The sequence below is a fragment of the Verruconis gallopava genome, assembly GCF_000836295.1.
Source record: "Verruconis gallopava strain CBS 43764 unplaced genomic scaffold supercont1.3, whole genome shotgun sequence".
Lineage (NCBI taxonomy): Eukaryota > Fungi > Ascomycota > Dothideomycetes > Venturiales > Sympoventuriaceae > Verruconis > Verruconis gallopava.
The window spans coordinates 1,129,137-1,151,679 of record NW_015622139.1 but is presented as its reverse complement, the minus strand read 5'-3'; the positions used below and the strand labels follow the sequence as shown (position 1 = coordinate 1,151,679).

The 22,543-nt window shown below is 51.2% G+C and overlaps 11 protein-coding genes across 12 annotated transcripts; 5 read left to right on the top strand and 6 right to left on the bottom strand.

Annotated features, from left to right (window-relative positions):
• Positions 1-3: 3 nt before the first annotated feature.
• Positions 4-1,571, top strand: PV09_01375 (uncharacterized protein). Its single transcript, XM_016354247.1, has 2 exons — positions 4-233; positions 309-1,571. The coding sequence occupies exons 1-2, from the start codon at positions 141-143 to the stop codon at positions 1,419-1,421; spliced, it is 1,206 nt and encodes a 401-aa protein (XP_016218342.1). The 5' UTR covers positions 4-140; the 3' UTR covers positions 1,422-1,571.
• A 461-nt stretch (positions 1,572-2,032) lies between these two features.
• PV09_01374 (uncharacterized protein) lies at positions 2,033-5,050 on the bottom strand. Its single transcript, XM_016354246.1, has 3 exons — positions 3,909-5,050; positions 3,183-3,848; positions 2,033-3,127 (listed from the first exon to the last, which is right to left on the bottom strand). The coding sequence occupies exons 1-3, from the start codon at positions 4,125-4,127 to the stop codon at positions 2,168-2,170; spliced, it is 1,845 nt and encodes a 614-aa protein (XP_016218341.1). The 5' UTR covers positions 4,128-5,050; the 3' UTR covers positions 2,033-2,167.
• Positions 5,051-5,775: 725 nt separating this feature from the next.
• On the bottom strand, positions 5,776-7,809 carry PV09_01373. 2 transcript variants are annotated; one of them, XM_016354244.1, is made up of 3 exons: positions 7,496-7,809; positions 6,441-7,437; positions 5,776-6,379 (listed from the first exon to the last, which is right to left on the bottom strand). In XM_016354244.1, the coding sequence occupies exons 2-3, from the start codon at positions 7,306-7,308 to the stop codon at positions 6,228-6,230; spliced, it is 1,020 nt and encodes a 339-aa protein (XP_016218339.1). In that variant the 5' UTR covers positions 7,309-7,437; positions 7,496-7,809; the 3' UTR covers positions 5,776-6,227. The 2 variants fall into 2 exon arrangements, with proteins under 2 accessions (XP_016218339.1, XP_016218340.1); XM_016354245.1 differs by having other exon boundaries at positions 5,776-7,437.
• A 328-nt stretch (positions 7,810-8,137) lies between these two features.
• On the bottom strand, positions 8,138-9,191 carry PV09_01372 (uncharacterized protein). Its single transcript, XM_016354243.1, has one exon. It carries the CDS (start codon positions 8,955-8,957, stop codon positions 8,427-8,429), a length of 531 nt encoding a protein of 176 aa, XP_016218338.1. The 5' UTR covers positions 8,958-9,191; the 3' UTR covers positions 8,138-8,426.
• A 737-nt stretch (positions 9,192-9,928) lies between these two features.
• Positions 9,929-10,570, top strand: PV09_01371 (uncharacterized protein; the record flags this gene model as incomplete). The annotated part of the gene is made up of 1 exon (XM_016354242.1): positions 9,929-10,570. One exon carries the CDS (start codon positions 9,929-9,931, stop codon positions 10,568-10,570), a length of 642 nt encoding a protein of 213 aa, XP_016218337.1.
• A 534-nt stretch (positions 10,571-11,104) lies between these two features.
• PV09_01370 (uncharacterized protein) lies at positions 11,105-12,085 on the top strand (the record flags this gene model as incomplete). The annotated part of the gene is made up of 1 exon (XM_016354241.1): positions 11,105-12,085. The coding sequence occupies one exon, from the start codon at positions 11,105-11,107 to the stop codon at positions 12,083-12,085; it is 981 nt and encodes a 326-aa protein (XP_016218336.1).
• A 568-nt stretch (positions 12,086-12,653) lies between these two features.
• Positions 12,654-15,069, top strand: PV09_01369 (uncharacterized protein). Its single transcript, XM_016354240.1, has 5 exons — positions 12,654-12,962; positions 13,009-13,386; positions 13,441-14,025; positions 14,079-14,210; positions 14,262-15,069. Exons 1-5 carry the CDS (start codon positions 12,897-12,899, stop codon positions 14,586-14,588), a joined length of 1,488 nt encoding a protein of 495 aa, XP_016218335.1. The 5' UTR covers positions 12,654-12,896; the 3' UTR covers positions 14,589-15,069.
• On the bottom strand, positions 14,648-15,761 carry PV09_01368 (uncharacterized protein). The gene has a single exon (XM_016354239.1). It carries the CDS (start codon positions 15,654-15,656, stop codon positions 14,961-14,963), a length of 696 nt encoding a protein of 231 aa, XP_016218334.1. The 5' UTR covers positions 15,657-15,761; the 3' UTR covers positions 14,648-14,960.
• A 621-nt stretch (positions 15,762-16,382) lies between these two features.
• Positions 16,383-17,425, bottom strand: PV09_01367 (uncharacterized protein; the record flags this gene model as incomplete). The annotated part of the gene is made up of 1 exon (XM_016354238.1): positions 16,383-17,425. The coding sequence occupies exon 1, from the start codon at positions 17,397-17,399 to the stop codon at positions 16,383-16,385; it is 1,017 nt and encodes a 338-aa protein (XP_016218333.1). The 5' UTR covers positions 17,400-17,425.
• A 767-nt stretch (positions 17,426-18,192) lies between these two features.
• On the top strand, positions 18,193-20,456 carry PV09_01366 (uncharacterized protein). The gene is made up of 2 exons (XM_016354237.1): positions 18,193-18,423; positions 18,472-20,456. Exons 1-2 carry the CDS (start codon positions 18,411-18,413, stop codon positions 19,848-19,850), a joined length of 1,392 nt encoding a protein of 463 aa, XP_016218332.1. The 5' UTR covers positions 18,193-18,410; the 3' UTR covers positions 19,851-20,456.
• PV09_01365 (uncharacterized protein) lies at positions 20,141-21,577 on the bottom strand. Its single transcript, XM_016354236.1, has 2 exons — positions 21,306-21,577; positions 20,141-21,246 (listed from the first exon to the last, which is right to left on the bottom strand). The coding sequence occupies exons 1-2, from the start codon at positions 21,348-21,350 to the stop codon at positions 20,413-20,415; spliced, it is 879 nt and encodes a 292-aa protein (XP_016218331.1). The 5' UTR covers positions 21,351-21,577; the 3' UTR covers positions 20,141-20,412.
• Between the last annotated feature and the right edge of the window lie 966 nt (positions 21,578-22,543).

The window sequence follows — 22,543 nt, the reverse complement described above, 5'->3', positions numbered from 1 at the left end:
AGTACATAATGCTGTCTTTGCTCAAATATTCTCAACAGAACTTGGCGCAGCTGCATTTGACAGATTGATTTACTTGTTAAAACACACAGTATCTTGCTGAGCTCGGCACCAATCGCGCAAACTACGATACCGACGGGACCATGGTACATTGGGCACTTGGAGATCTGTTCCTGAAGGACTATGGCCACCAAGGGAGCATCCAGAAACTCTGGACGGAGCGATGGCAGTTTCCGGTGAGCCTGCCATCGAACCGCTCCATCTCAAGAGAGATGTGAATCAGGTCTGATTGACAATCTTTGTTCATGTAGTGTAAACTCGGGGTGTACCCATTCCACGACGGAAAGTACGAGGATTTCGAGTCAATCTTCACCCAACTCGTCAGGGACGGCATAAACGACCCGTACGATGACGCGTGGTGTAACGCTTTTCTACCGATTGCTCGGCGGCTCGTGTCTGAAGCCGGTACCGCAGAGTCAGCAGACAAACAGAAGGCAATTGAACTGTACAAAAGAGCTTGTGCAGTATACCGCATTTCCCGATTCCCGTACCTCAATCACTCCCCACTGAAGACACAGGCGTTTGAAGAGCAGAAAAAAGCGTACATGCAGGGTGCGAGGCTCTGGGATGTGCCGATGAGAGAAGTCATAATCCCGTTCAAGCATAAAGAAGAAGGAGATAAGCCGGACATTCCGCTGTATACAAGGACCCCTGCAAGTGCAACGAACGATAAGCCCGCACCTGTGGTACTCTTGGTCACAGGCCTAGATGGCCATCGACCTGACAATACAGAGCGCACTCAGGAGCATCTTAACAGGGGCTGGGCTACGGTCATTTGTGACATACCAGGAGTGGCCGACTGCCCCGTCAACAAGCGGGATCCCAACGCGTCAGATCGCTACTTTGACACGATTTTGGAATACATCGCGTCTGTTCCGGAGTTTGATAATCGAAAGGTCATAGCGTGGGGTCTGTCTGCTGGTGGATACTACGCCATCAGGCTAGCACATACGCACGCTTCAAAGCTCGCCGGTGCCGTCGGACACGGCGCCGGGACACATCACTACATCGGCAAAGAGTGGCTGGAACACGTCCACCACCACGAATACCCGTTCTCGCTGAAAGAAGCGTACCTGGGCAAGTATGGCTACGAGAGCTGGGAAGAGCTGCTCGAGAAATGTCAGAAGGACTACTCTCTCGTGCTGAACAAAATCGTAGACAGGAAGAGCTGTCGGCTGCTGCTGATCAACGGTGTCTTGGATGGCTGCATGCCCATAGAGGACAGCTCCCTTCTGGCAGAGTACGGGAGTCCAAAGGAGTTCAGGTTCATCCAAGGACGCGCACACATGGGCTACCCGGAGGCGAACACGTATGTCTTTCCGTGGCTCGAACAGGTCATGAACACAACCTCGTCCGCAGAGTAGGCAAGAAACCAAGCATCTGTTATTCAGCAGGGTAGGAAGAGAAAAAAGTGCGACGTAGCAGGTGTTCGTTTTCGAAATCTATCGCGCCCTGAACTCGTAAATAAAGAGAAAATAAACCCCCAAAATGATAAACCCTCAAGAGCATCCTCGCTTACTGTTTCGTCTGGCTTCTCTTTTCGTTGATCCTCCCCCCTTTTCTTCCTTTATTGCTCATCTCATGATTTAGGATTACGTGTCCTCATGCAAGCGGTGACTTTCACACCGAGTACAAGGTCAAGCTACCAGAACGTGGTCGTCCTGTCTCAAACGCCGGGACAAGACTGGCTTGTGTTGGTCATTGGGAATCAGATGTCGTACGGAGCACCCTCACGTTCCCGTCGCGCTAGGTGCAGTCGCCTTGCCATAACCGGGCTAGACCAGCCGCGTGTATAAGATCCATCTGTATGTTACGTCCCTTTTTTAAAGTACAAGAGTTGATATCAAGGGCACGTGACGGCTTACGAGGCACAGAAATTCGGATCCGAAAGGAATTTCTGTCGGACGAATGGGTAATCTGGGGGCGAGGATCTCGTAGCACACAAGAGGCGCATTGCAAGACCAAGATTTGATTATCGTATGCAAAATCCATTAAATTCGCTAATACAGGTTTTTCACTTTGTATGGAGTACAATTCTTTAAAAACCATGACCGTGCTGGACGCGGGATATCATCACAGAGGTAATATAAAGAAACGGTCATTCCGAGACTTAAAGAGTCTTTTCGACGATGGAGATATCCTGGCCTTCTCTTGCCTCGCCATCCTTGGTACCCATTCGCTGGAGACGCTTGCCGACGTTGTTCGTGAGGAACTTCTCCATGTTTGGCACGAAGAAAGCCGCTGCGAAAAGCAGCGCGCCAAATGGGATGGTGGCGTAGAAAACGTAGTGGAAGGCCTCGAAATACGCGCGACGTGTCTCGGTGGCACCGATAGCGATGATGTTTGGAGTGGCCCCGGGCACTGATGAGAAGTTGCCCGATGTTAGACCAGCAAAGAACGTTGGCAGGGACGATTCGGGGAGGCCTGCTGCAGTCACAGCTGGTGTGACATACTCAGGGATGAACTTCGCGGCCTTGGTTGTCAGGATCGAGACGTAAAGAGCCTGAGCAACAGCTCCGCCGACAGCGCGAATGGAGCCAAGCACGCCAGTTGCAAGACCAATATCCTGAGCTTCAAACACGAGTGTGACGGCGGGGAAGGTGATGTTGTCAACATAGCCGATGAAGACGGTGGCCATGATACCAAGAATGATGCATTGCGCGTGGGTGTCGGCATTGATAGAGGCAAGCGATGCCACAAACGAGGCTCCAATGAACGAAGTAATGACAATCTGCCACTTGACCTTTGGTACGTAGGACAGGGCAAAACCGCCGAAAGCTTGGCCGAGAAGAATGCCACCGCCGACAACAGAAGATTGCAGACCAATCTTGGTGCTGTCAGTAGTGTATTGCGAAAGGATTGTCGGCCAGAGCACAGTCAGTGCATAGTAGACCATGGCACCAATAGTTGCACAAACGACGATTGCTGTGTAGCCGATGTCTTTAAAGATGCGGGGAGGCATAAGAGGTACACCCTTGGAGACTTTGTGGGCGAGGTAGCCTTCGTAGAAGCCAAAGAGAATCAAGGTGGCGATTCCAACGACCAAAGTGGCAATAACGTGAGCCGAGCTCTAGATCACACAGTCAGCAATAGATGGTTAATATATCGAGGACATCACCACAAACCCATGGATAAGCTTGACCTCCCCAGGACAGACCGATCAACAAAATTACAACGCCAGCAAGGTACAAGACCAGTCCAACATAGTCGAATTCCTTCAGCTGCTGGGCAATCGTCTTTCCGTGGACGTGTAGCTGATCGTACTTGGGTGGATGGTAGAAGAATTGATAAAATATCAGGGCCAGGGCATTGCAGATAATGCCAATGTAGTAAGACCATCGCCAGCCGGCCGCGGTATTATCAATAAAGGCCCGGCCGATTGACGGGCCAAAAACCGCGAAGGGAAGCGCCGCGAGGAAAATGACGGTAACCGCTGGGCCTCTGAGTCTGTTGGGCACGAGTTCACCCACAACGATGCCGAATGAGAGCTGGCCAGCAGCAGCGATACCGATCATCGTTTCGGCAGCAATGAGAGCGCCGACGTTGTGCGCAGTCGCAGCAACGATAACACCGACCAATGCGAGGATCTGGCAGAATTGCACACCCCATTTGCGGCCGAAGATGTCGGTCAGACGACCAAATAGAAGAAAACCAACGGCGCTTCCGAGAGTCCAACCGGTTGCGACCCATGAGATATTGACTGAAGGACCGACATCCTCGTTGATCAGAGCAAGTGTATTTGCTGGAACAACCCAGCCAAGATACGCGCAGTTATTGGCAAGACATACAGCCTATATCAGAGTCAGCTGACAATGTCACCCAGTTTGTAGCGGGTGCATCAGGGAACTTGCAATGAACGTGAAGATAAAGTTAGGAGTCAAATAGTAGCCAGCAGGCATCTCATCAAAGTCTCCACCAACGGCGTGTGCATCGATAAGATCGACAGTGCCATCCTTATGGACACGTTTGACGACGTGGATGCCGTGTTCTGAGGGAGGTGCGGCGAGGTTGTCCTCCACCTGGTTGGTGGCAACCTTCTCATTGACTGGCTCACTTGCTGTGGAAGACATGGTGAGGGGCAAGACAGCAAGACGTCGAGACGGCCGAGGATCACCTTAGATGGAATGTGAGGAGGAATGAGGTCCAAGGTGTGCTGATCATATATCTACCCCAGAGACATGCCCCAGACTTTATGGCCTCGAGAAAATTCCCCAGGGGAGCTAACGACCCTCGCGTGGAGAACTAGGACCCCAGTCGGCTACCAAGGATATCGAGACCCGGGGCGATCCCCACAGGCACCTGGATTGCTGCTTGCGCTTCTTAGTTGCTTTTGGCAGGTTTAATTGGGTTATGCTACGAGCCAAGCCTGAGTCTAGAATCAGCTAGGCTCATCGTACGAGAAATCAGACTGCTCGAGAGTGAGGATCGCGTTCTTGCTGTTCAGTCGGCAGCTCTTTTCTTCGCCCTCTTCACCAGGTCCTGAAGACGTCTTGACGTTCGACTCGATGGGCAGTCTTTCTGGTACCCAGTGCTACGCGATTGGCTGTCATTAGTGCGGAGCTGTCGTCCTGGTGAGGAGGCGCGTCGGCTATGTCTGGCACGGATGCCGCGCACCTATTCTGGGGAGCTCCCCAGGAATGCGGCGGTCTTTTTGACTCACGCAAGCGCGAGCATCGACTCTTTTGGCGACCTTATCGACTCGTGCGATGAAAGCCAGCCGCCCAATCAAGACAGACTCCGCCCGGAAGGGCGGCTTTTGGTCCGCTTCGTGTTGAAAGGAGCGTTGACGCGCAGCATCGCCGCCTAACGCCCACGGCGCCCTGGCATTGGGACCTTTGCCCATTCCTGCGTGTCAGCAGAGTCTCGCACAGATTGCCTCTGTGGTGCTTGAATGGCAATTTGGCTTTCTCGGCGACGCAGCACGAGCTCGTCTGGGCCATGAACTTGTGGGTGCGCCTGGGGAAAGGTTGGGGAATCCCCGAGTCGAGGTGGTCATTTCATTGGACGAGCCGAGTCTCCGCGACTGCGCCCCACCATTGGCTGGACGTCCAACATTCCAACCTTGACAAGAAGCGCCTTCACACTGCGCGCCGCCCACCACACACACCGCTTTTGAAATCAGTTGTGCTTCGTCGTCCTTGACGCTAACGAATCGTAAGATTGAAATCGAGGCATCTCCCGCTCCCAGCTACCGCTCCAATCCCCACGTTCTCCCTCCATCCGTTGCTGACATTTGACATACTTCCTACACTTTGCTGGATGACATTCTCCGTACTGACATCCATCTCGAATTATCCGCCGTCCCCTGACCGTGGACATACAGTGTACTCCGTTTTACACTTTGGCAGCACCGCCGTTTTGGAACTCTGTACCGCACCATTTGAGCCAGGTGTCTGGGACCATGATCCTATCGCTTCTCCGACGACCAGGGCCCCGTCGAGAAATGTTCTTGTAAGCTGCTTAGTGCGTCAACCCCCGTTGCTATTCTCGGTGTGAATGGCTAGACGTGGTTTATATCACTTGTAGAAACAGTGCAGTATATTCTACGCAAGCAACATTCTTCTCAATTTTTTTTCCTTTGGTCATGATTGCACCTCGTACTAGTATGAGCTTGGCGATGCGTGGAAGGTGAGCTCTAGAAGGGCTTTTCTGTCTACGGGGTTTTTGACGGGTTAGGCAACACGAGGAATCTTGAGGTATTGTTAAGCAGTTCAAATCAGCAGAGAACGGCCTTATTCTCGAAATTTTTTAGAGCGTGCACGCTGGCCAGTTAAACTGCCGCCGCGCAGGTTACCATACCGCCGTTAACCATGAGTGGGAAAAAGATACCCGATATTCCCTCCTCGGACGACTACACGCCCCTTACATAAGTCTTGATGACGCGAGAACGGTCAAGAACTACCTCCGTATAGCAGTACATTATTCAACCGTCCGCCATGTGCTAACGACGTCGATTGGCGTCTCGACTCATGGTCTTGTGATGAGCAGGTGCCTGGCAACAGTGCATGAGGGAGCTGAGGCGCTACCCGTCGCTGCGCTTCTGCATGCGAGGTGGACCCACGGATTCGGGCGGATCCTCTGCCTTGGGTCTGGACTTTTGCTCAGCTCTTTCTAAGTACTTTCAATGTCGATCCAATAGTATGGGGAAAACAGTCTCAAATGAAGTACGTTCACGCAGTCATTCTCCGCCAGCACTTTACAACAAGTGATGATGAAATGTGCACCTCGTTAGTGAATTTACAGTCAGATGAGAAGAAGCATTTAGCATCTCGAGTTTTTAGCCCGTTGTAAGGTCGTATGCTGGTGACAAAGGATCCGCAGGCTAGCACAATTAGAACGAGCGTTTATCAACTAACGTTTCGCGTTTTTTGTCTAGAACTGACAACTGTCCGAGTCCGCAGCGCGACAGAGAGCCGACATGCAGCCCTGCCTTTTCTGTTGTTCTTCTGGCGTGTTGCCGAAAGTCTGTTTCATAAACATCTCTGGGTATCTAGACCCTTGAACCTCTGCCGTTTTTGCAATGACTCGTATTTCGCGGACCTCCTCCTCGGATAGAGCAATCTTCAAGGCCTCCAGATTCTCTTGCAAGCGTTGTAGCTTTGTTGTACCCGGAATCGGTACGATATCCGGTCCCTGAGCCAACAACCAAGCCAGCACGAGCTGCGTAGCAGTAACACCCTTCTTCTTCGCATACCCGACAATTTGGTCTACAAGGACGAGATTTTTGCTGAAGTTCTCTGGTGTAAATCGAGGATAGTTACGACGCCTGTCGTTTTCGTCCGCATCATCGATGGAACGAATCAGGCCCGAGAGCATGCCTCGACCAATAGGTGAGTAGGCGATCGTCGCCACTCCTAACTCACGGCAGGTCTGAAGGATCCCGACTTGAGGGTTCTCGATGTCCAAGGACCAGAGCGAGTACTCAACCTGGAGTGCAGCGACGTGGCCAATCTTGCATGCACGACGCAGTGTAGCTGCACTGACCTCGCTGAGACCGATGTATTTGATCTTGCCCTCGGCCTTCAAGCCTGCCAGCGCGTGCATGGTCTGCTCGATCGGTGTCTTGCCGTCAACACGATGACAGTAATACAAGTCACGTAGTCCACACATAGACATCGGAGGTAATTTTCCGCGGCCTGCCCGCAGAATTCCGGAGTGGAGTCGACGGAATAAACTCCATCGTCGAAGCGATTGGCGAACTTCGTGGCAAGAAAGATGTCCTTTCGCATCTCCGGGTTGGCAGCAAGCCATTTTCCAACAATGTCCTCGGAGTCGCCATAGATGTCCGCAGTGTCCCAGAACCACTCGCCGAGGTTGTATACTTCATCCAGGAAGGCAAGTCTTTCATGGTCATGCAGTTTGGCGCTATACGCACCGGCTCTGGGCAACTAGTTAGACGCTCGTACGTATCGTTATGAAAGGGGAAGGGCTCATTTACAAGCCCATCAGGCCGATCCCCATGCCTACAACTTGCGGTCCGTTTTTACCTAAGGAATGGGTTGGAACTTTCTGCACCATGATTGTACTCTATATGTTTTGACTAATATGAGATCGGAGACTCTGAATGTTAATTCGTCTTGAGTACTCGAAGACATCTTCGGCGACCCTTTTTGTACTGCACCCTCAAGCATCGCTTCGTATCTGTTCATTGACAAGTTGTTAACGGGGCTTAGACGGACTTAACATATCCTCTCTCAAGTAGAGGCGAACGCCTTGTCCACAGCTAATTTTTTTGGCAGATGAATAATCGAGGTTTGATGCCTTATTCTTGAGAGAAGCGAGAGGCCCGCTGTTGCTTCCGAATGTGGGGTTTACGGTGCATTGGAGCTGTGCGAGCCAGGTTTACCTACTCGTCCGAACGTCGTCCGGTCTCTTGCTAACTGATCTAAAGGATGACGATCTAACAGCTGAAAAAAAATCGAAGCCCTCGGGATGTAGTAGGCAACTTGGGATAATGTCAAGCTGTTGGATCCCCGAAAGACGAGGTCAATAGGGACAAAGAAATACGCAAGTTGTACGAGTTTGACCAAGTAAGATTTGACGTTCATGAGCGAACCTGATCTCAATAAGGAACGAAAGGTTGAGAAGACTGTGTACGATGATTAATATCCATTCTGCAGCTAATTTGTATCAGATAGATCTAATCCGGTCTTGATGCCAAAATCATTATTCCCTTCCGCCCAAGCGCCATCCCATGAACTTCATTTTTATCCGCGTATACTCATGGCCCGTCAAGATCATGTTTCAAAGTATTACAATAAAATAACACATTAGATGCACCCTCTCACGTCACAAACAGTGATGATGTCTTTATTCTTTCATCGTGATTCCTTCCCGACCAGACAAGACTTGAACGTTGTTCAGAAAGCTTACCAGCCCTTTGGTGTTGCGCAAGGCGTGCATGTCGTGCTTGCGACGACAGTGCTGGACGTCGCGCAGCTGGTCTCGTACTCTGTGCACACCTCGACGCTGGGGACGGCAGTCGAGATGACAATCGGCTTGGCGACCGTCCAGACGGAGGTCTCGGTGCAAGTCTCGGTCTCGTAGACGGGCACTCCGGTCTCCACCACGGTGGTCACCCACATAACGGTCGTTACGGGGTACGAGGTCGTGTAGCATTCTTCGGACCATGTGGTCTGCACTTGTTCATTCGTCACAAGCGTCGACATGGTCTCGACGCCGGTGGACGTGGTCACGGTTGGGACCCACGTCGTTTGGCTCTTGACAACTGGCACAACCGTCGACACGGTGTAATAGGATGTAGAGTAGGTGGTAGCGCACTCGGACTCGACGACTCCGCCGCCCCAACCGTTGGTTCCGTTGCCCCAAGTGGACACACCGGGCAGGGCTGATGCGAAGGTGGCGGAAAGAAGAGCAGTAGCGAAGATCTTGGAGAACATTTTGGCGTCGGTGGCGGTAGCGATAGTGGTGGTGGTAGTAGTAGTAGTAATGCTCCCGTGTCTTCAATATCAGATGATCTGAGCGATTGATGCGAGGCTGAGCGCGAGGCTGGAGATCGACCAGGCTGGAGCTTGAAGCGAGGGTGTCAAACAGCTGAAATAGGTCGTCGGGTAGGATAAAAGGACCAGTACTATTGATCCTGCGTTGTTCGGAGATGCTGAGTTGATGTGTTACCTTGATGATCGAGGCTTGTGTTGGTATTAATACTCGTCTGCGTTGCCATTGCGGCGTGGTGGCCAGCCTCAAGCTCGTGTTCCCAACCTCGCAATGCACAACTCGATGTGATCGCCCGCCGCTCCAACCAAAAAATTTGCAAGGAACGGCCTTTGTTCGCGAATTCCAGCAGTTCGATAAAGTCAAATCCCGCCTCCTTTCGGCTTAGAGATCATGGAACGAGTGTCGACGTGCATGATAGTGACCTGGTTATCGCCCGTCCACATGTATGACATGTGCAACAACGCGCGTCTTGCTCCACGCGACAAGCACGAGTTCTACACTTTCGGCGAATTTTTAAATCCACGACTCCATTTTGCCGTCGATCCTTTTTTCAATCTCCTCAAAGATTTGTATTGACTCCTACCATGACCAAATTGCTCGCGGTGCCGATTGCGGACTCGATCGTGGCCGCGGATATCGCTAGCCCCTCTAATATTTTGGCAGTTGTGCGAGCCCCCGGCTGAGCTTCGACGTGCTTGGTACCCAACCACCGCAACCACGTTTTCATCGTCGCGGTCCGCAACAGACACAAGACTCCCGGCGTAATCGCTCATCCTCGTGCATGCTACCTGCCATCTTCTCCGCACCTTGCCGTTTCACTCCTACGCATTTCACGCTCGTTGCAGCAGTAAGGCGCTCGCTAAGGCCGTCATCCCAGACCAGCCCCGCACCTTTGCAAGCGCGTGTGTTTACCATGACAACCAAAGTCCAAGAGCCACGGGTGACCAAAATTAGCCCTCTCCCGTCCGAAGAGGCCAAGTGGGTCGAGTTCCAAAAGATCGAATGGACCGATCAGGAGGGTAAGCCCCGCTTGTGGGAGGCTGCGAACCGAAAGACGAGAGGGAAGAGTGGCATCGATGCAGTCGCCATAGCCCCAATATTGATCCACCCCAACCGTCCGACACAGACGATTATCATCTTGCAATACAGACCTCCGGTGGCGGCGACGTGCATCGAGTTCCCTGCTGGCCTGATCGATGCGAATGAGACGCCCGAGCAGGCGGCACTCCGCGAACTCAAGGAAGAGACGGGGTACGAGGGGACAATTGTCGACATGACGCCGGTCATGGCCAGTGACCCGGGAATGACAACGGCAAACATGACGTTTGCTACTGTGGAAGTGCATCTGAAAGAGGGCGACGAGGAGCCGGAGCAGCATCTCGAGTCAGGCGAACATATTGAGCGCGTCGTTTTGCCGCTAGATGAGCTTTACGGTCGTCTGTTGCAATATACAAAGGAAGGCAAGATCCCGGACGCGAGGCTGTTCCACTTCGCGGCCGGTGTGCACTTTGCGAAGCTGAATGCTAAGAAGTACGGCTTGACCATTGATGGTTAGTGCTTTGGCTCGCATTAGACGACGTCGGACAAGATCTGAGGAATGGAAGAAGCGAGCTACAAGATTCGCCTTTGAACGTTCCACGCAAAACATACTAGACCGGCCATCCGATGCTTTCTCGTAAATTGACGTACACGTTATGTGTGTATTGCTGGATCTTGTGGCGTATGATGGCCTGCTGACTGCCCAATTTGTAGTCTTTTGACAAACTCAAAAACGCGGAGTCGTACCGCTCCTCCGATGCCCATGATAGTCACGTAGCATCCGCATCTCTTCAAGTGAGCAATGCAGATCGTAAATGAAATAAAAGGACAACTGAAGTTTGGGCAATCCTAGCAGTATCGAAGGCAAATGCCTGCTCGTTTCGAACCTCGTTCTGAGATTTCATCTGGAGAAGGCATCGCTGCCTAATGGCCGCCAGCCCCTTCCTCATCTTTCGTCGTGAATGAAACAAGTAAAGATGATATTTCTTACTTTCCCCCTGATCTAAGGGTTATTTCTTACTTAATTTCAGCACGGCGTCGCCTTCAGGACATGGACTATATGGCTGTAAACGATCAAAGCCAGCTCACTACGTGTCTCGAGCTGCCGTTCGAGCGGGAGAAACGCGATGCGATATATAAATTGGCGCTATTCCAGCTCAACAATGCAAATCCTTCGGCGGCAGACCCTACGAAGCCACGTCGCGAAAGGCACTTCTCCGCCGCAGATCCAGGTTCATGGTGGCCCATAGGGCCTCAGTCAATTTACTCGGTCCCGGATATATATCCAACGGTTCCAGGCACGCGTCCTGGTGGTGGGAGGTACCGCGGATATCACGTTATGATTCTAGAACCTAGCATTTTCACCCGACACGGCCGCCGCAGGGTCGAAGAAGCAAAGGAACTGTTTTACGGTCGTGGTGTCGTACTTTTCATACACGACGTAGAGACGAATTTCATAAACCACTGGGCAATACAGAATTCCCAATTTATTTACAAGTATCTGAGAATCGTATATGTCAGGGTGCTCGCCCAGGCCACTGCCATCCCGGACATCGGTGCAGAACACATCGGCTCAAAAGGCAATGGCTGTGCTGCTTGTGCCGCAGAACAAAGGCCGTACGAGTACCACGATGTCCACTGGCAGCAACCTATGTTCGAACTCAATATAGGTGACGCTCGTGGCCAGGAACTTTTTATGCGCAGCTGTGTTCAGCTTGCGAGCAGCCAGTGCCAAGAGATCCAGCGACAGGTCCAGAAGTGGCAACTACGCTCGGTGCCAGGCAGGACGACGCGGTTCGTCGGACAGTCTTTGTTGGCCGTCATGGAGATCCTATGGAAGGTTCTTCAGCAGATCAATTCGGGGCCAGAGAAGATATACTATTTCGTAGTGAAGACGCGGGATGTCCAGCGTTTTGAACAGAGGGCATTCAAGCCTTGGGATTCGAGAACGTGTCCGAACGTGGTTGTCCTTACGAATGGTTACGAGTGGCCTGTGGTAGAGTTAAGGGCTCGGGAGAAAGAGAGTCTGTGACCACTACAGAAGAGGGGCGCGGAAAAAGGAATTTAGAGAGGAGCTGTTGTTTGACGGAGCCAGTGCAGATGTTAGCTGGGGCGCAGCTGAGTTAGATATTTGGTTAAGTCGTTATTTTTTTTTTTTTTTTAATCGAGATCTTTGACTCGCTGAAATTTACCACATGGCCAAATTGTTCAAGGAATTTTGCTTTCGAGTGCGCTGAACATACTGATTTGATATCGAAACGTGACACAATACTTCATCTAAAAGGCAATACAGGGGACCGGCACCTCTCACCTCGTCCTGTAAGAAGCACAGGACAGAGGTCATGATTGCGTAAATTCATGCCTTTGCAAGCTCAGCATCCAAGTTCGCACCTGTTTTGACCCTTCACCATTTGGATCAATCAGAACTTACCTGTCTCGCTTACTCGCATAGGGGCCAGGAGCTGCAGCTGTGTATGTTTCTTCAAATACGACATTCATTCGGCGCTATCGGCCCCAAAACTCGTGGGAATAATTGTTCCAGATGCGACTTTAGGCAACCATATTTATTTTGTCGGCTAAGAATTCGAAAAGAAACATACATAACGCCCATGTTGAAGGGCATTTACCAATATCAATTGCTTAATGCTGATCCTTTCATCTTTGAATGAAGAACATTCTTCGTCGTTCTGGGCTTCTAAACCGTAGTTGCGCAAGGCACTGATTGCAATTCCAAACTTCATCGGTCGAGGAAACCTTTGAACAAACTGCGCTGATTTAATATTTGTTTTAAGCACGTCCATTCTGACATTAAAGCTCGTAGTCTTGGAACAATTGTCATCAGAATGGATTACAGAGCGGTTTTGCAGGAATTGACTTGGACCAGAACAATCCTCACCTTGCTCAGCGCAGTACGTGTATGCAACCTCGGCTTGAGCCCTGCACTAAAATCAGCAGACCATCACCTATAGTGTGACTTGCGTACTTTATAACGCATTCTTGCATCCGTTGCGCGGTTTTCCAGGACCTAAACTTGCGGGGGCGACAGGTCTGTATCTCGGGTTCTACAAATTCCACGGTGAAACACACGTCGTCGTGAAAAGACTTCATGACGAGTATGGCCCTGTGGTGCGAGTGGGTCCAAATCAGTTGTCTTTCATCGAGGAGACTGCGTGGAAGGACATCTACGCGTATCGTGGAAAGGATAGGTCCCAAATGCAAAAGGGAGACAAGCGAGGTCCAGGACCCAAAGGGCCTTATCATATTATCAATGCACCAGACGATGTCCATGCTCGCCAGCGGAAGATTTTATCATCCTCGTTCAGTGATCGGGCAGTATGTGTCATTTCTCACGCCTACCTTTCATGAACGTAACGTTGATTCAAGCAGCTTCGAGACAATCAGTCGCTTCTGATCGGCTATACTGAAGATGTAGCTACGAGAATTCGAGAGCACGCCGCGACGAAAACACCCATTGATATAGCCAAGTACGTTGAGTTTTACACCTCGGACATCATCAGTGATTTTTGCTTCACAGAGTCGTACGGGCAGCTGAAGGCCAGGGAGCAAGAACCGGTCATTGCAGCGATCCACAAATTCATACCTATTGAGGCGAAAATTAGCATACTTCCTGCTCCTTTGGCCTTTTTCATATTGCTGCAGATCTTAGGCCGCAACCAAATAAGGATGCTTGCCAAAGCGGAGCAACAAATCAAGACGAGGCTGCAAAAGAATATCGACAAGAAGGACGTCATGCACCAGCTGATCAGTCACATTTCGGAAGATGGGAACGGCATAACGTTTCGCGAACTGAGCCTAAACACTTTGATATTGATGCTGGCTGGCTCCGAGACAACGGCAACGGCACTGGCAGGAGCATTCTACTACGTGCTGAAGAACAAGCATGTCCTACGGAAGCTGACGGAAGAGATACGAGGCTGCTTTAATTCGACGCACGAGATCACCCTCGACAAGGTAGGTGGGCAGTGACGAAACGGTATGGGTTCGATCCTGACCACGGCGAACAGCTTGCCCGACTGCCCTATCTGAATGCCGTAATTGAGGAGTCGTTGAGACTGTACTCCCCCGTCCCAGCTGCGCTCAGTCGCGTCACTCCTCCCGGCGGCGCTTCCATAAGCGGTCACTGGATCCCAGGCAACGTAGGCAGTTCGCAACACGCTCATTCGATTGGCGCTAACAGAACCATAAAGACCACAGTTGGAATCCCTCACTTCGCCGCCTTCCGTTCGGCCAGGAACTTCGCTGACCCGGACGCGTTCCATCCCGAGCGCTGGCTGCCGAACAGACCGGTCGAATTCGAAACTGACCGGAGGGCGGCCTTCCAGCCGTTCTCTGCCGGCCCGCGCAACTGCCTGGGCATGAACCTGGCGTACGCGGAGCTCCGCTTGCTTCTCGGCCGCCTGTTTTACGAGTTCAACTTTGCCCTTGTGGACGAGGAAAGTCGGTGGGACGATCAGAAAGCGTACATGCTCTATAGAAAGCCACCGCTGATGTTGCACGTTGCTCCTCGCCTTTAGAGCACAAGAAAGGGATAAGGGGTGGGGAAGCGAGGAGTGGAGAAACAAAGAGTAGGTCATCTTCGAGCGATCAGTTTTTGACATTTCGTCCCGCCTTGCGAATATCTTGGCTTATTTCTCATTCTATCCTACAAGTAATTATTACCCCATCTCCTCTTGGACTTTAAGGTTTAATTCCCGATTTGGAATCGTCATGCGTCTCAAGATCATCTGCCTATTGTCCGTTATACATTACCTTTGGCTCTATAGCGTCAAAGCTCTCAAATAGTCGTGTTCATTATCGTACATAAATTTTCTAGTCGCAGATCAGGTCGTAAATTTTTTGGGCCTCTCGACTCGGTTGCATCAACATCAAAGACGCTTTCTCGTCTTTCACTCGTTGACAACCACCCGCTTTCGGTAGTTCGGCACCTGCGTCCTATTGTACCAGAGCGGTGCATCTGTTGGAAGCACAGGTAGTGGAGCAGTCATTCCGCTAGGGTGAGGAGCATGCGCTCCTGGAGGGTACGAATAGGTGGGTTTCGCTGCTACGGCGTTCACGGTGCTTGGGTTGGGAGCAGGTTGGCGCCACGGCGCTCCATCGCTAGGCAGTTCGTCGTCGTCTCCGCATGGTGTGACTGATGGAGCCCAGCTCGATGACGAAGTAGTAGTGGAGATTGATTCGCAGGGAGTGGTTGATGGCCACCACATAGGTGCAAGCGTTGGAGATGAAGAAGATGTTGTTGTTGCTCCCCACGTCGTTTCGGACGGCGAGCTTGTTGTTGAGCTTGAGTTGGTCTTGTGAGGCCAGAACTGCATTGGAGGCTGCGTTGGTGCGACGGTGACTGTGATAGTCTCCGTCGGAGATTCGATGGTCGGTTGGATCGTCACTATAGTGGGCACCACCACCGTCTGTGTGACAGCCGGTGCGGAAGAGGTTGTGCAATCAGGGTCTGAGCTTCCGTCGACATTGACGATGGAAAAGCGCGGCCGTAGATGAGACGAGTCTAACGGAAGCGAGAACGCGAGTCCCAGAAGATTCGACAGCGTGAGAAGCTTGAGACAACCGCTCGAGGTTGAAGACAACATGGTTGTATGTTTTATTTGCTCTTTCGTCGTCCGGCCTCGCCAAGCTTTGATTGATGCGGTGACGTAGATATTCTTCACCGTTTTGAACGAATGAAACCGGAAAAGAAATAGCACGATGAAGAAACCGAAAATCTAGGAGCTCTTCAACGATTATATATAGCGGTTCCACCACATTTTTTTCAATGGTACATGCCGGTTCATGTGGTTGGCATCAAGGCTGGGAGCATTGGGAGAGGCTGGCGCGCTAGCCGAAAATGGCTAGGTCCGGGGTCGGCCCGACGCAGATCACGCAGGCAATGGGGGTTGGCCGCTCGCTTTCTGCAGGCTTTATCACTCGAGTAAGTTTCGAAAACGGTGCTAACAGAGGCTAAGAGACGTTGAGCCGTGTTTGATTCAACGACAGTTTGAAAGGTTTCGGTAGAATACTTGGCAATTGTGGTTTTGCTCTACGTAGTTGACCGTGCCTTCTCGACGCCAGCTTGGCTGGCAGTGTGGTTAGAACTGGCCGTAATCATAAACTTCCCAGTCAAGAACCCCTGGAACCGCAACCACTTGGACAACTTTGTCTATAAATCTTGTAGCTAAGAGATAGGGAAGAAAAAAAAAAGGCAATGTTCCTGATGTAGGTTGAAGTTCAACGTCAAGCTCAGTTTTCATCCAGTTCTGGATCATTATTCAACTATGTCGCTTCAGACGAGCATCGAAATAATGTCATTAATTACTAAATCATAGACGGAGCAACCACCGCATACCTTCAAGCATGTCTCTCTGGTGCGCCTTACTCGCCTCCCCACCATGGAGCTCGATGTGGAACCCGTGATGCAAACCGGGATAGACATATAGCTTTGTTTCTATACCTTCTTCCTCTCTCAGAATCTTCTCGTATATCAAGCCTACGTCTCGAAAATATTCCCTTCCGTGAACCAGGAGTAGTGTTCTTGGTAGCCCCGCGTTTCCCGTCGGCCACGCTACCATCGGGCTCGTCCATTGATCATGTGGATTCGCCCCGCGCGCGATCCTACTCCGCTGTATAGCTTCCTTGCGCAGCGAACCCGTCATATCTTGGTCCCACGACAAGAATTGGGATCGGAATCTCTCAGGAATGGCCTCCGCATCGCATACCGCAGTCGCGATTTGCATTTGACCTGTTACAGGTGGCTCGAGCCTTTCGTCGCGGGCAAGCCGAGTGACAATGTCTACTAGGATTGCGCCAGCGCTTACTCCTTGCACAAGGAAGCCCTTTTCTGAAGGATTGGCACCGAGATCAGCCGCATGTGCGGCGGCCCATTTTACTACGTCCCAGCAGTCATTTGCCTGTGTGGGCTGTTTGTATTGGGGTGCTAAGCGATAGTCAATATTCACACAGCTCGCGCCAAAGGTTCGCACGAATAATCGGCAATGAGCCTCCTCGTCGGTGAGGCCACCCATGACAAGGGCACCGCCGTGGATGGAAATGATCAGAGGACCCGGCTCTTTTGCGCTAGCAGGCCTGTACGTGCGGATTGGAATCTCGTAGCCATCGCGTGCGCTGACGGTGCGATCTTCTATCTCGACCCCCAAGGCTGAGTCAGGACCAAAACTTTCGAGATAGCTCTGATTCAGTTGCTCGTACAAGATTCGAATGCTGTCTGGGTTACGCGCTTCTGGGGGGAGACTTTTCCGCTTGTCGAGCTGGGCAGCAAGCTCAGGGTGGATATCGGCTAGCTTGAGAAGATCGGCAGGCTCACGGGAAATGTGGGCCATGGCATTAAGACGTGGTTAAGTAGCGGGGATAAGTAGGAAGCCTGAAAGTTGAAAATATTTACGATATCTCCAGATTAAAATATTAGAAGGGCCAAGTGCAACAAAGGTGTAAAGATCTTAGCCTCTTGTTGTCAATGTCTATCTTGGCAACTCATCTGGCTGTTTTGGATCTTTCTACACTTGCATATCCACTGGACTGAATCTGCTGGACTGGCAACATATGAGAGACTATAAAGATCTGGAGAGGGGGGATGAGTGGTGTTGGTATGATGGCCTTTCAACCAAATTCTGTCCAAGTCATGACGTCTCCGTACGGCTCGGTGGCCGGATAGGAAGAACGGGCTCGGTTGCTTAGCGGTGAGAAGACTAGGTGAGCGATCCTGGTAGGCATAAAGCGGAAAGCTGAAGAAGGGTCTGGTTTCGGAACAGCGTTGAGTTCGTATTTTCTACAGGCATCTCTGTCCAATCCGGGGAACCGGGGCAGCAAAAACAAAGCCTGACCGTTTTCGTTTGGAAGGGACCGATTCCATTCAACATGTGTCAGCATGGAGTCTGCTCGCACATAATTGGCGAAGCGAAAAACATTTAGCACATATCGTTTGTTGGTTAGCAGTCTTCGCCATCGTCGTCGGCGTCGTCGGTGTCGTGCAAAGACGAGCTAAGCCTCAGCACGATAGTGACCCAGCCACAGATGGAAGCGCGAGTCATGTGACAATCTGCCTAGCTTAGCTTGCATGTTAGCAGCATTGCAACAAGTTAATTGAGGATTGATGACATAGACACGATTCGAAACTTCAAATTATGTGAGATGGTTGCGGAGACGATGGTCGTCGAAGGATGATGAATGCGCTTTGTGGCTGCTGGCGCGACGCTTCGGCATGAGCCCTTGAGCCCTGGATTTCGCGTTGCCGGCCCTCGGGCACTGCCCACGCTGGTTCTCCGCACGCACCCTCACTTCTGCCTTCTGCGCTCTCGCTCGCCATCTTCGATCTATCCTCCCCCCATCAGAACATGTCCGCCTTCAGTACGTTTTTCATCGCTTTTGATGTGTAAACTTGACTGATGGATATAGCGACCGTAAATCCTGTCGCTCCGCCTGCGGCGCCTGCTGTCGCGGCGCCGCCGCCGCCACAGGAGCAACAACAGAACGGACAGCCTTCCCACAGCCCCGTCTCGCACCCGGAGCCCGAGCCAGAGCCCATGGACGACGAATCTGTTCTGTCGGATGTTCCTCCGGACACCGAGAACATGCCGCTGCCTATGTCTGCCACGAACTATGATGGGGCTACCGAGCCTCACGACCAGGAGCCGAACCCCAAGAAGCGTAAGCGCTACAATGATCCACCCAACGAAGTCCACGCGGAACTCAGGCGCCCCCAGTTACCAGGCCAGTGGTATAGCAAGACTCCGGAACAGTGGGAGGAGCTGTCGCACTTGCACAAGCTCATATACTCTCATGTTGGTCGCATTGAGGAGACCGACCTCGGCGAGGAGGTCGAGCCTTGCGAAGCGTGTCGCAAGCGTGGTTTCAAGTGCATGAAGTATAAGCAAGACCACCCGGAGGTAGAGAAATTATATAAAGGCAATGTACGCGTCGGTACGTCGTGTACGCGATGTAGACGATACCGGCGCACGTGCGCGCTTCCCGGCAAGAAACAAAACGGTACAGCTACAACACCAAGCCGACCGCAATCACTCACAAATGGCTACAACCCTCCTCCCAGCGCGACAAGCGGCGAATACAAGACGCAGACGGTGTCTGGAGCGGATGGTCTGGACACATGGGAGAATACTCTGTTAGCCGCAGCTTCCGGCGGCAGCCCGTTAACCTCTGTCGCATCCTCACCTGCAGAGTATAATGATCCTCCAACTTCACTTCCCCCAACAGCAAATTTTCAAGCAAATCAAAATAACCCTTCCGGCCGCGAAAATGCTCAATCAAACAACGTTGACCATGATGACTCAAATCAGACGGTGACAAAGAATACCTTGTTGAATCGCATTAAATATCTTGAGTTTGAGATCCAGGAACTTCGTGCCTCGCAGTCAGATTTCAACAAGGAGCGCGATTGGAACGATCAAAAACGCGACCTGCAGGCTGAAATATACCGCCTGCGAGAAGATCAGCGCAAGACACGCGAAGAGAACTGGGCATTACAGAACAAGGTTATCCAACTCGAGAAAGATTTCATGGCTGTCAGAGGTGCTGATATCGAGCGGATCATGGCAGAAGCAGAGCTGAAAGTCGAGAATCGCCAATTGACGGCTCGCGTCCAGGCGCTGACAGAGCAGCGTAGAGCGGGCAAGGCCAAGGTCAAGGAACTTAAGAAAACAAACCGGCGATTGAGGAGGCGGAATGCGGAATTGGAGCATGGCAACGCCACAAGTGACCAATCGAGCGGTGCTGCTATGCCTCCGCGGATGGACCGCAGGCACAGTGACCTTGCTTGATGAAATCGTCTTTCTGTGGACGATGGTCCATCACCTTTGCAAATATTCTTATCCTCCGGCAAGGAGCAAGGTCAGAGCGGTGGTTGATACCAACGCTTCGCATATGCTGCTGTTGCTTCCAATCTTGCCGTAGCATTCGACAAGGCTACTGGCCTCGATATCCACACAACTCTTGTCATATCTCTTTAAGCTTTATACCTTTCTATCCCAATCAAACTTTCCCACTATGACTGTATTTATTATGGGTAATGGTTTTGACGGATTTAAGCGACAGGATTTTCCGAAAAGAAGTGGGTTCGTGTTTTTTTCTATTTTTAACTACGCGGAAAGACGACTGGATGGGCTAGACTCGGAAATGGCGTGGACAGCATATGCTGTTCAAGCAAGCACGAGTTAGGGAAATGGATACAATATTCTCGTGGGTTCGGAACTTTCTGCTTCGTGGGACGCCTTTGAATAGCAGAGGCCAGAAAGCACAGACAAGCTCTGGATTGTCGTATATGTGCGGGTTCTCTGGCTATACGAAGTCTTACATATTTCAACGTGTAATCATTTTCCCTGCTTAACCTTGCTGATGCCTATATGTGTAATGCCAGTCCTCTCTCGCCAGATCAGCTCTGACTTTGTAGTTCTTCTCCGCAATGTCCAATACCGCCATGTCCAAATCCACAACCGCCATTCCCTCGTTTCCGCCCAGCTTGGCGATAGGACCTGCAAAGGGAATAACGACCTGACTCAATCCAGCATAGCCTTCCCCAATTGGACCTCCCGCGTTCGCAAAGGCGATGGCACAGGTGTTCTCAAAACACCTTGCCGTCAGCGTGCTGTCCAGGAACAGCGCTTCAGAGGACGGATTGTACGCCTTCCCCTCGTCGGTGCAGTCATTCAGCGTCCAGAAGCAAGGGATAATGATCAACTGTGCGCCCTGAGCGATGAGTTCGCGAAAAGCTTCGGGAAAGGCGAGATCCCAGCAAATCAGGATGCCGACCTTGCCGACGGGCGTGTCGAAGACCTGATGTGCCTCGTGCGTGGACGAGGTCAGGTGCTCGCGCTCTGGGTGCCACAGATTTTTCTTCACGTACTTGCCCACGACGGCGCCCGTGTCGTCGATGAAGTACGCCGCATTCAGCAGTTTATCTTCCTCCGAACCGGTCTTGATCTCCTGATGGCGTTCCACGATCGTGCCTGGCACGATGCATATCTTACATTCCTTGGCGAGCGCCTGATAGCGCTTCAAGTAGTCTTCCCAACGTTCGCAGATCTCGTTGAAGCCATCCTCTCTGGGCACCCAGTTCGTAAGATGGTATTCCGGGAGGACAGCAAGCTTCGCGCCCTGATCTGCGGCGCTGCGGATGAAGCTTTCGGCCTTCTTGAAGTTCTCTTCGGGCTGCAATGGCTGTGGGTTTGCACGTGTTAGCCGTATGCAAGGATGTCAGCCTGGGAGGATCGGGTAACCTTTGGGTACAACTGAATAACTGCTATTTTGTGGACTGGAGCCATGATGCGCGGGATGGCGATCGAAATCCGAAAGTCTGGATTCCTTGTAACTTATGCGGTTTCTCAGCAAAACCGGGTCAAAGAGCAAGAAAGTGGATAGCTTCGCAGTCCTAAATCGGCTTGTGAAAAAGATTGGTAACCAAGGATAGAAATGCGGATTACTCCACTTCAGCTCGCAATCTGAAATGATCGCCTTCGAATTTAAGTCTTTGACCTTTCACAATTCTTTGAAGTTCACCTTTCACAACATCTGCATTTTACGTGATGGAATGAAGACGATGTAACCGTCTTAGACAACAGCCCCACATCTTGGATTCTGACTCGCCCTCGTTCATCTGTAGCTACCCAGAACTTCACAGCAGCAAGAGAGCAAAGTCATGAGGAACATAGAGTCCGAAATCTCAAGTATCAATACAATTGATGTGTCGCAGATACTATGCAGTGGTTATCTTGCCATGCCGCACATTTAGTTCTGCCATTGACTTCTGCGCTCAAGCATTTAACACAGCTCTAGTAGAAGTTACATAAAGGACATGAATCTCGACTCTGGTATGTCCAGTGAGGACAGCTAGAGAAGCGGAAGATACGGGTGGCTTTGGAGCAGTGAAGCGTTCATTGAACACGCGACCCTGTAAAGTTTGCACTATTACAGGCTGAACCCCGGGTTTACTTGGAGGAAATGCTGGCTTCGGAACCGTTCGTTTCAATAGCTCGCTTCCTGTTCCGAGATTCTTTCGCATTTCACAAGTAGATCGTGTATTTACTTATATAATCTGACGAGATTTTGCTTGAGAACTGGCACAGTTTAAAACAATTGACTGTGCTAATTTGCGTGCGCTCTTCGCCTTTGTCTGGTTGAGAAGCAGAGAGTAGCCTTACATCGGCCTTCTTTCCTTGCAACTTTATGGGCTTTGCTCTCCTCCGTGATGGGTGAAATACTAGATCCACGTGTAACCCTTTCTGCAGAACTTTACAAATTTTGGAACTCAAAGCCAGTCAGCTAGGCTGAACAGCGAGGCGCATTGATTCTTTAGCCGTCGAAATCGAAACCGGATGAGTATCATCAGAACTATGTAGACAATTGAAGCTCTGAAGCGCATGGGAGTTACTATACGATATCATGTAAGGAGTTACTTGCTTTCCAACGGGACCCTCAACAGCATTCGGCAATTCTACGCCTTGCTTCGTAGACACTT